The following is an 11,435-nucleotide window of genomic DNA, read 5'->3' on the forward strand; positions in this document are numbered from 1 at the left end:
CAGTTTTTTGTAACAGAGTTAAAACAAGCCATATGACCCTTTGGCTCTCGGTTGAAGATGAAGGCAAATATGACCCTATACTATTCATTAAAATGTTAATATCTTGGAGGACTAGAGGGCTCGTTTCGGTTGGAAATGGCCTAAGTTTCTCTCTGCCGCACGATGATCTCTTCACTACAAGAGTTATATCCTAACATGCCTGCGTATGTAGTAAAGAAAATAGATCCTACAAGGCTACAACATCAATTTTTCGCCCGAAAGACAACGTCAATTATTCAAACTTCAACTTAGGTTACAGTACTCAGAATTGAATCGTCTGAATTAAAACGATTACACAAAAACCCGAACATAAATTTACTGCAAAAATGACCAAATTTAAGGTACTTCGATAACGTTACATGCACCGGAGGAACACATACATATGCGATATCAACAGGACAACGGCGATGTTTCCACACATTACCACACCTTTTGGTTCTCGCCATTTTTGTAATTAAAAAAAGTTTTAAAACAGAAAATAAGAGGAACCCAGCACAGATGCATGATTTTTACCTAAGTTGCGTCCCCGGAGGCACTCGAGATCCATCACATGGGAGTGGTCCACGAAGAGATTCACCTAGTAATTCAGGCAAACAAGAACAATTTAGCAGCATGCGCAATGCACTATACACAAAGAAGAAATGAAGAAAGAAAAATATGAGAGCACGTTGTATACCCTTGGACCATATTGTTTGATGAACCACTCTGATGTTCTTGGATTTGAAGCTTCGAACATGGTCTTCTCAACCCCCAGACGCCCGATAACCTTCGCAATTATGTCTGCCCGCAATGAGTCAGCTTGTTTACAGACATCATCAGCGTCGATCATTATCATGTCGGCCCCAGCCTCTAAGCATCTCTCAGCCCTTCTAATCAGAAGATCAACATCTTCAACAAATTCTAAGAAAACAGAGACAACAGTCATGTTTATAAGTTATAACCAAATAACCATAGGGGTGCTCCCACTACTGCACCATATTTCGTGTAATATGATCACAACACACGTCAAGGAAATGTTACCATCACAAACAAAAGGCAATAATCAGAAAGACGAATGCAAGAAGGAAGAATCATCAGCGTGAAAAAATGACGGCACAACTTTTCTCGAGGTGCCGTGTGGTAATATCATTAGTTGCTAACTCTTATTCATGGTATCATGCAGCCTAGTAATCAAAGTAAAACAGATATTGATATTACATACACCAGACAAATTCAATTACTTGGATTCATGCCATTAAACCGAAATTCTACGTTTCTTTACGTAAGGTTAAAGCACAATTTTTTCCTCCTTCTTGGGCCTTTGTGGTATGCTATTTGTTTGCGAATGTGAACTAACCTTCACATAACAACGGAACAAAAGGACAAGGATTTGCAATTTCTGGAATTCAGTTTCTATATGTTTTTTAAGCTCGGAGCTATTAAATGTCCCAACAAGAAAATATACAAGTTGTATGCAGAGCTCTCGGACAATATCTAGCTATCAAGGCAAACATATCATTCACTTATTTTTTGAGGAAAGATTGCACGGCATACCAGATGATCGTGGGCTTGGAACCACGTAGGCTCCAAATGCTCGATCACCTACAGGAATGTCGGACTTGTTAAACTTGACCGCAAACTGTGGCTTCGCTTTCAGACCACCGCTCTTAATCAAGCGCACGTATCTCAGAAGAGTTTCTTCAGGAAGTTCAAGAGATCCCACATTCAGCTCGATTGTGTCAAACCCCAAGCTCTTACATTCCTAAAGAAATCATAACAGAACACTGAATCATTGCCATTAATAACATACAAACAAATACACACAATAATATACATATACATATATATATATATATATATATCACTGAAATATATATCACTGAAATAATGAAATTCTTCCCAACATCTCACCTCCACATACTCTTTGAAAGCCGATGGACCTTTTCGAAGCAAATTTTCAGCCCAATCGCCGGTGCTGACATATACATCATGCTGGTGAGCAACATCAGTCACTTCTTTGATAAACGATTTCGGCATTAAGCTGTCGGAACCTCCAGAAAACTTCAAACCATCAACAAACTGCCCCATGGACTCAAAAATATCCTGTAAAAATGTAACATTTCCAAACATTAATTACCAATTTCAACAAATTATGATAAACCCACATCAACTTTTCCACAAATTCAAAAACCCAAGTCCTAAAATCTTGAAAGAAAAGAAAATTTTTGAAAATTTTTAAATGGGAGCAAGCCAAAATTTTGAAATTTACATAGCAGGACAACATTTTGTGAAAAACCCAAAAGCAAAAATGATGATGAAATGAATCCAAGGGAAAAGAAAGATGAAATTTTGGGAAGTACCTGGAGGACGTTTTGGCTCAAGAGGGAGTAATGGGGGCCTCTCATTTCTGTGACGCCATAGCTTCGAGGTTTTTCGGGACGGTCTTCGTTCTCCTCGAAGTACTTCCATCTGTACGCCGCCATCGTCTTCCTCCTCAGGAATCAAGTTCACAGGATGAATCAGAGATTGCGAGAATTGGAGAATAGGAAAGGGAAGGGCAATTCCTTATTGGGTTTGTCTACAACTTTCTCTGGTTAATTCGAGAAGATGACAGTTGATCTAGTTGGTTCTAGAAATGTTTTGAAAGATGACAGATGACAGCTCAAATGAACTGCCACTTGTCCGCTCCTCCATGTATCCAACCGTAGAGCTGGCAAATGGTTGGATCGGTTTAATGGGTGGGCTGATTCGGGTTTACGGGCTGGGTGCAAATTGTCACCTCTATGTACAATCCAACTTGAGAAAATACTTTTGTTCATCATTTTATTAATCGTCGTTATAAGAGTTTAAATTTTGATATTTGTGCATATTGATAGATAAAATATAACTCATCTAACTATAAGTAATAAGGTGGTGATCATCATATTGTTTAAGGGTAATGAGCAAACAAACCCTCCCAACTAGATCATCTTATACATCAGTGTGTGACCAAATACAAGTGGTATAACATGAGTGTGTTACAATATTACATTGCTTAAGAAGTCAAGAATGTTATGCGCAAGAATCTCTCCCAATTAGGATTAGACTGTTATGCACAAAAATCTCTCCCAATTAGGATCCAATATACATGAATTTTTACTTTGATTTTAGCAAAATGATATCTTAAACTACTTTTATCGATGAGGAATAAATTGAATTTCGGTGCAAAAAAGCGAAGCTATTGCTTTAGCAGTTCTAATAGACGAAAAAAAAGGGGATTGAACTCGGATACAAAAAGTCACGGAGCAACTCTAATCTATGAAAGAGAGGATCAAAGACAAGACCCTGCTCTCTTTGGAGATTCGACCTCAATTCAAAGCAGGCTACAAAGAGATAGATCGAGCTCAAGTGCAAGCAACTAGTTGCACTATCCAACTGATCTAACCCCCATACTTTGGTTTATTGGTTCAGCTTACATTTTTTACTTGAGTAATGCTATTTATATCATCTTTTTATACCACATTTCTATACCACCTTAGGTGGCATCTGATGTGGATAGTCACATTATTTGAAAAATTTGCAAAACTCAAGAACATGAAGGAGAAAGACTCCTCGTATATCACAATCATCATTTACTTAACTAATTTTTCTTAATTATTAATTTATTAAATAATGAACTAAATTCAAAAATCTGATTAATTCAAATGATATGACTGTTTACATCAAATGCCACCTAAGGTGGTATGAAAATGTGGTACAAAAACATGATATAAATAATATTATTGTTTCTACTTGCATATTGAGTACTTGAGCTCGTTAGAAACTATAAAATGACCATATGATCCCTGGGCCAAGAGGCTCATGGAATTGAAGAAATAATTTGAAGAGAAATGTGATTCTTCTCGGCTGTCATACACGTAAGAATCAAAGTTAATTCCCAATCCCAACCGCATGTGGATGATGAGAAATTTTGTAGTGTGTCGAAAACACGGTCCAATACATAAAATGTTACAATACAATTAATTGAAAATTCTTTTTTACAAGTTTTCAACTAATTATAGTTGAGTTTTGGATTGTGTTCCTAGCACAATAAAAAATCTCTCGTGGATGATACTCTGCTTTCCTTGCTCCCCATGAAAGGAATCCAAAATTCAAAAAGCAAAGAATAACAACAGGCAAAAGAAGGAAGAATAAAGGTTTACCAAAAAAAGAAAAGAAAGAGGAAGAATAAAGTGAAAACCGTCAAGACAAAAGAAGCTTTTACTCATAAAAACCACAGCTAATTTCCTTCCTAATCTGTCAGATAGACAGCCTCTCCCTCGTCCCTCCTCTACTACATAAACCCACCGGCAGGCAGAAGCTGCCTATAAACTCCACACCCATCATCCCCTCCTACAACCAACCCTGCAAAGATGGTTAAAAACGCGACTCCTCTCGTCTGCCTCTCGGTCTTGATTATGGACGTCGTGGCGGGAATCCTTGGGATTCAAGCTGAGATTGCTCAAAACAAGGTAAAACAAATTACTGTTTGACATGTATGCATAAATTTATGTTTCCAGCATGCGTAACGAGCCAAGCAATGCCCTTTATTTGAGTTACTAATCTATATATGGAAATTTCTTGGCATGAGAAAAACAGGTGCACCATTTGAAGATGTGGATCTTTGAGTGCAGGGACCCAAGTTACCAGGCCTTCAAATTAGGGTTGGCAGCTGCTGTGATACTAGCAGTTGCACATGTAATAGGCAACTTGCTTGGTGGCTGCATTTGCATCTCGTCCAAGGAAGATTACCAAAAAGCCACAGCAAATAAGCAATTAGCAGTTGCTTCCCTCATCTTATCATGGTAATTAACTAATTATCCACAATTAATTAACTTCCTGGCCTTTTATCCAAAATGGTTTTTGAAATTAGTATAACTCACTTGGATTCTTGAGATTTAAAATTGATATAAACGGCCCCTTAATTGTCCACCTTCAATTATTTTGTTCGAAATCTCTGTTAAATTAAAAATATTTTTGTAAAATCAACATTTTCACTTAAACTAATGATTTTTTTAATTAATAGAGATTTTTCATAGGATAACCACTTCTAATTTTAAATCCAAAAACTAAAGTAAAGAGTAATAACAATATTAGAGACGAGTTTGGTTAAAAATCGTTTTAACTTCCTAGCATTAGTCTAAAATCAACATTACGCAGGATTACATTGGCGGTGGCATTTTCACTGCTGATTGCCGGGACAATGTCAAACAGAAAGTCGAGAAAATCGTGCGGGTTGTCACACCGTCGGGTTCTGTCCATCGGAGGGATCTTATGCTTCTTCCATGGATTGTTCATCATTGCATATTACGTCTCTGCCAAAGCGACGTTCAAAGAAGGGAAACTCAAACCCACCACACCCGGCAACCCAGCTTGACCTCCTCCAGCTTAATCACTTAATTACCATTTGATGAATTTTTTGTTTACTGTTTGTAAACTCAAGTTTAAATTATAATGAAGAACAGATTGGAGTTGATAATTAAGTGACGTAATTTCCCAAAACCCCAATTCGAAATCGCCAAGAACTTCTCAAATTTCCCAAAACCCCAATTCGAAATTCATGTCAATTTCGTATCTTGATTTGCAATTATTAAATTTAAAATTCTCAAGTGGAGACGAACAAGAAATTCGAGCCATAATTTCATCTCTTTAAATTGATCAAACCAGAAAGCAATCCAAAAATTGCTCAGTTTCTAACCTCTCTAAACCACACTACCTTCCATTTTTTGCATTTGTGCCATCTCTTTTTTTACAAAAGGGAACTAATCGAAGCTCAGTTTCTAGTCTTCGGCGGGGCCAGATTTGCCGGTGCCGGTTTTCTTGGGGAGGAGCATGTTGTGGATGTTGGGCATAACGCCGCCGTTGGCGATGGTCACGGCGCCGAGCAGCTTGCTGAGCTCCTCGTCGTTCCTGACGGCCAGCTGGATGTGCCTCGGCACAATCCTCGTCTTCTTGTTGTCACGTGCGGCGTTTCCGGCCAATTCCAAAACCTAAAAATCCAATTTTCAAAGAAATCAAACTTTAATTCAACAAATCAAAATTTAAATCGCAGAAAAGATAAAGATGCAAAATTGAGAAACAATTAAGGTTCAGGTGGAGAAATTGACCTCTGCGGCGAGGTATTCAAGGACGGCGGCGAGGTAGACAGGGGCGCCGGCGCCAACACGCTCGGCGTACTTGCCAGCTTTCAAGAACCGGGCGATACGGCCGACGGGGAATTGGAGACCGGCCTTGCTGCTCCGAGACGTGGCCTTCTTGGCGGTGCCGGAGCCGATTGATTTTCCTCTTCCGGCCATGGATTCAGAGAAGAGAGAGAGAGAGAGAGAGAGAATCTCAAATTATTCGCGATGTGAATGTAGTTATGAAATAGCGGGATGAGCGTTTTGGGGAGTTTCTAGGTTTATATAGGGCGTTCGCCGCTTATGGAGAATTAGAGCCAATGAGAGGGAGTGACGCGGATTGCAATCTGTGGCCATTTGTTTCAAAATAATTGGACGGTTGGATGGTGATGTTTGGATTCAGCCGGTTCGGTTGTGCTTCTGTATTTGTGTAGAGCGGGAAGGACATATTTTCACTGGGATTAAATATGAATTGACCAATTTTGACCATGTGCTTTTCAAATTTGTTTTGCTTCGATATATATTAATTCAAGAGCAAAATTAAAAGAATGAAGAAGCTGATGAGTTTTTCTTGTCGACGAGTGCTGTTACGCTTACTTATCTGTCAATTAGACGTTAAAATTTTCTCATTTTTGTTAATGAGTGCTATTACGTCTACTTACTCATCGTAAATTTGCTATAACATTTTTGTAAATAACGCTATAACATATTAAAAAAAAATTCAAGACATTTTTTAAAAAACTACTTTATTTGTAGTCAAAAGATCGTTTATTGGTGGAAGGATGGGTTGGTTTTAATTAAGTTTGTCAAGTCTCCCCTTAGTGGTTGGACAGGAGTTGGACGCGCCCTAAAATCAGCGCATGCATACTCCCCATTCCTCCACCAAGATAACGGATTAGATTGTCTCCCCAATACAAATCATGACCAGAAGGTTTTAATCACTTGCATTCGAAAAGATTCGTGAAACTCTACAAACCAAGAATCCCAAACACAACTCATAAGACACAGGATAAATCCTTACGACACCAACTCAGCCAGCCCTTGGTTTTTCTTTGGTACTAAAAACAGCGTTATAAGAACACAAACAGGAAATCAGCATCGCACGACCAATGCACATCACCACCAAAGACTGCATTCAAGAAATGGAATCAACAGCTCCACTGCCTGGCCGCTGGTGCAAACATTTTGGAGATAATGTAAGACCTCCAAGCATGTCAAGTACCAGAATACTGGGAAGATCATACGAAAGACCCAATCAAATGATTGAACCATGACTATGAGGACAATGAAGCGCATCTAGCGAATTAAAATGTGTTTTGAATGATCATTCCCTTCTACGCTACGATTATAGTGACCGAAAACAATTGCAGCTATTTAACAAACCGAATAATACCACAACATTAGTAATGTACCTAAGATTTCAACGACACTCAGCAAGATAACTGATTCACCAAAGCATTATGTAACCCTGCTTAACATTATCAGAGACAGCAACATAACACAGCGGAATAATAGATACTCGATGGAAACAAAAGATACCACTCTGCCACAATAATAACCTCAAATAAACACATAGGAAGACACCGATGGCCAGCCATTATCCGAGCAAAGATCTAATAGACAAACTTAGCAACTAAATGCTACAGAATTCTTAATTAACAATTACTAAAACCTTAAAACATGGTCTTTCTAGACATCAACACAAGCATCTCGACTTGCTATACCTGATCCAACATTCTAATGGTCGGATGAATTTAAAGCCTCCAGAATCACCTTCGTCTGATCCCTCATTAACTCGGACCGCTTCACAAAAAGCTCCAATTCAGCAACATGCAGCTTCCTCCATTTCTCCTTCAACTCAGCTCGCTTGGGCCCTCCAATCAACTCCAAACCCTGCTTCACCAAACCCTCCGGCAACCCCAGCTCGCCGAAACCCTTGTCAAACCCAATCACCTCACTCAAACTTTCCGAAGAGCACGGGTTCAGACCCAAATCCACCTTCACAGCCTCCTTTGGCGGCTCCGGTGAGCTCAAACTATTAGCTCTAATCGAAGCGAGAGTCTTGGTATTCCTAGCTTTCCCATTAGACTTTGACTGTTCAGACAGCCCGCTGACACCACTCGACCCTTCCCCGCTACTGCTGCTACCCCATACCTTCTTGGACAAGTCAAACACCTTCTGGTCATGAGCTTTAGTAGGATTAAACTTCTTCTTCTTCACATTGGTCGCATACTTCTTCTTCAGCCGACGAATCTTATCTTGCAATTGGTTTTTGTTCACATCAACCTTCAGCGATTTCTTGATAAATTCATGGAAGGCACCCATATCGGAATACGGGTCCGCCCCTTTCTTGGTGGTGTAATCAACCATGCCTTTCAAGATAATTATCTCATCCTCATCGCTCCAAATCCTCTGGAACAGCTTGGACTTCTTCGCTTCCTCCTCGAGCTGGTCCGGTTCCTTCTTCTTGAGCCGCTTTGAATCCTTGAGCTCGGTCTCGCTCGGCCGTTTCGACCCAGATTTCACCACCGGCGTAGCAGTAGCCGCGGGCCTTGATCTGGGCTTCTTTGTCTTCGGCGTCTCTTCCATTGGCTTCGAGGCAATCGGCTTCACCACCAAATCCTTATCCACATCGGAATCGGAATCGGCCTCGGAACCAGAGGATGAAGACTCCTTCTTCGAATTGGCGGCGGAGGAGTCCGGTTTCTTGGATGGCGGCTTTTTCTCGGAAACCGGTGCGGAAGACGAGATCTTCGGAGGCAGTGGCTCTTCGGGTTCGGAATCCGACCCAGATCCGGATTCCTCCTCTTCCCCTTCTTCTTCCGACGAGACTTCCTCATCCTCCGCCGAAGAAGCTGCCGGGGGTTCGTCCAGCGGAGATGGGCGCTTGGGAGCCATGGGAAGAGATGGAGATTTAGGGTTTTTGGGAAATTAGGGATTCGAACCGGGCACTTGAAAGACTGACCTTTTTCTTTTAGGGGAATTTGTGTGCGCGAAAACGGCAAATAAAAGTCACCGCGTGGAAGTTGAGGATGTCAAGCACCTTGGAAAGTAGCACTGTGTGCGAACGATACAGTGACCTTTTATTTGCTCCGTTACCTTTTATTGCTGACCCTTCGATTGGATGAAGTCATCAAACAATATTATGAAAATACTTTTAGTCAAAATGATTACCGAGAACAACACAACTCCTCGTTTTGGTCTTCAACAATGAAAATCGATATCAATGGTGTAACATCCCACATCGCCAAGGGGAGTGATCCTTATATATATATATTCTCATCTCTACCTAGCACGAGGCCTTTTGGGAGCTCACTGGCTTCGGATTCCGTAGGAACTCCGAAGTTAAGCGAGAAAGGGGCTAGAGCAATCCCATGATGGTTGTCACATCCCGGCCCGGGGCGGATCACTTCCTGGGCCCGCTCCACCACCGTAGCACGATATTGTCCGCTTTGGGCTTACCATTCCCTCACGGTTTTGTTTTTGGGAACTCACGAGCAACTTCAACCCGGCCCGGGGCGGATCACTTCCTGGGCCCGCTCCACCACCGTAGCACGATATTGTCCGCTTTGGGCTTACCATTCCCTCACGGTTTTGTTTTTGGGAACTCACGAGCAACTTCCCAGTGGGTCACCCATCATGGGATTGCTCTAGCCCCTTTCTCGCTTAACTTCGGAGTTCCTACGGAATCCGAAGCCAGTGAGCTCCCAAAAGGCCTCGTGCTAGGTAGAGATGAGAATATATATATATAAGGATCACTCCCCTGGGCGATGTGGGATGTTACAATCCACCTCCCTTAGGGGTCCGACGTCCTCGTCGGCACACTCGCGACCAGGGTTAGGCTCTGATACCAAATTGTCACATCCCCGCCCGGGGCGGATCACTTCCTGGGCCCGCTCCACCACCGTAGCACGATATTGTCCGCTTTGGGCTTACCATTCCCTCACGGTTTTGTTTTTGGGAACTCACAAGCAACTTCCCAGTGGGTCACCCATCATGGGATTGCTCTAGCCCCTTTCTCGCTTAACTTCGGAGTTCCTACGGAATCCGAAGCCAGTGAGCTCCCAAAAGGCCTCGTGCTAGGTAGAGATGAGAATATATATATAAGGATCACTCCCCTGGGCGATGTGGGATGTTACAAATGGTCTCTGATTTTTTCTATTGTAAATCATTTTAGTTTTTTTGAAAAAAATCTGTCAATATATTTCGTGAAATAGAGAAGGTGATTTGATAAAAATACCTCTAAAAAATGATAACGTGATCATTCACTTGACAATTTATCGAAATATTAAAAAAAAAAATTTTACACGAAGATCAATATCGAAACGCGATTAATTATTTAAATCAGTTGTTGAATTAATTTGCATCTTCTAGAAATCAAAATACAGAGTTGCTTTACCACATAGCAGCTTATTTTAATGGCTGCAGCTTGTTTTGAATTGATTGGGAGGGGGCAAATATAAACAGTGAATCGAGTAATTATCCTTCTTTGTTCTATTAGTCTTGTCTACAGGTGGCAAAATTAACACATTCGATTGTTAATAGGTACTCGTTAAAATTTGTTTAATTTGATATTACTGTAATATATAGGTGAGATTGGTAGTGATGACGATGGTGTAAGATGAAATGAAACTAAATGGATCTTGATGGGTACTTATTAACAACTCAATGTGTTGATTTGCCACATCTAATCTTGTCCACCAAAACCTATAGAAGTTTGTGAAATTATGTTCACGGTGAATTTCTTATTTCATTAATTTTATTTGTGCATATATTTCTCTTATATATTCATCATTTGGACGCCACTTTCTTGATTTTATTAACCTTGTATGCGTTGAATAATGTAAAAGTTGTCCCACATCGGCCATCTTAATTACACAATAATTACAACTTGTATTAAATGGTTTCACGCTTAATTGTATCGATATCCCGTATGATTGGTAGTGGCCCACTGACCCATATATGTCTTTAACATATAGCTTAAAAGACATTCCAAAATTCTCATAGATTATAGAGGATGCAAACCTCAAGTCAAATTTGTGGAATTCAGGTAATTTCTTTTCTTATTTTTTCTAAGCCCTTCTTCTTTACGGTCTTTTGATTCAAAGCTAGGGCTTTGAATTCAAAGCTAGGTTACCTTAGGAATTAGGGTTTTGGTTTCGAAGCTAGGGCTTTGTTACCTTAGGAATTAGGGTTTTGGTTTCGAAGCTAGGGCTTTGAATCAAAGCTAGGTTATTCTTAAACCTCAGGAATTAGGGTTTTGGTTTCAAAGCCAGGGCT

At 40.5% G+C, this 11,435-nt stretch overlaps 4 protein-coding genes across 4 annotated transcripts; 1 reads left to right on the forward strand and 3 right to left on the reverse strand.

Annotated features, from left to right (window-relative positions):
* Positions 1-339: 339 nt before the first annotated feature.
* LOC137729937 (protein HEAT-STRESS-ASSOCIATED 32) lies at positions 340-2,621 on the reverse strand. Its single transcript, XM_068468987.1, has 5 exons — positions 2,379-2,621; positions 1,930-2,121; positions 1,573-1,780; positions 716-939; positions 340-616 (listed from the first exon to the last, which is right to left on the reverse strand). The coding sequence occupies exons 1-5, from the start codon at positions 2,499-2,501 to the stop codon at positions 506-508; spliced, it is 858 nt and encodes a 285-aa protein (XP_068325088.1). The 5' UTR covers positions 2,502-2,621; the 3' UTR covers positions 340-505.
* A 1,680-nt stretch (positions 2,622-4,301) lies between these two features.
* On the forward strand, positions 4,302-5,506 carry LOC137728003 (protein DESIGUAL 2-like). The gene is made up of 3 exons (XM_068466879.1): positions 4,302-4,508; positions 4,636-4,841; positions 5,197-5,506. The coding sequence occupies exons 1-3, from the start codon at positions 4,410-4,412 to the stop codon at positions 5,411-5,413; spliced, it is 522 nt and encodes a 173-aa protein (XP_068322980.1). The 5' UTR covers positions 4,302-4,409; the 3' UTR covers positions 5,414-5,506.
* Positions 5,507-5,753: 247 nt separating this feature from the next.
* On the reverse strand, positions 5,754-6,395 carry LOC137728004 (histone H2A.6-like). The gene is made up of 2 exons (XM_068466880.1): positions 6,144-6,395; positions 5,754-6,026 (listed from the first exon to the last, which is right to left on the reverse strand). The coding sequence occupies exons 1-2, from the start codon at positions 6,330-6,332 to the stop codon at positions 5,817-5,819; spliced, it is 399 nt and encodes a 132-aa protein (XP_068322981.1). The 5' UTR covers positions 6,333-6,395; the 3' UTR covers positions 5,754-5,816.
* A 1,256-nt stretch (positions 6,396-7,651) lies between these two features.
* LOC137727923 (probable transcription factor At1g61730) lies at positions 7,652-9,190 on the reverse strand. Its single transcript, XM_068466790.1, has one exon. It carries the CDS (start codon positions 9,051-9,053, stop codon positions 7,893-7,895), a length of 1,161 nt encoding a protein of 386 aa, XP_068322891.1. The 5' UTR covers positions 9,054-9,190; the 3' UTR covers positions 7,652-7,892.
* Positions 9,191-11,435: the final 2,245 nt, after the last annotated feature.

Source organism: Pyrus communis, chromosome 3, assembly GCF_963583255.1.
Source record: "Pyrus communis chromosome 3, drPyrComm1.1, whole genome shotgun sequence".
NCBI classification, from domain to species: Eukaryota; Viridiplantae; Streptophyta; class Magnoliopsida; order Rosales; family Rosaceae; genus Pyrus; species Pyrus communis.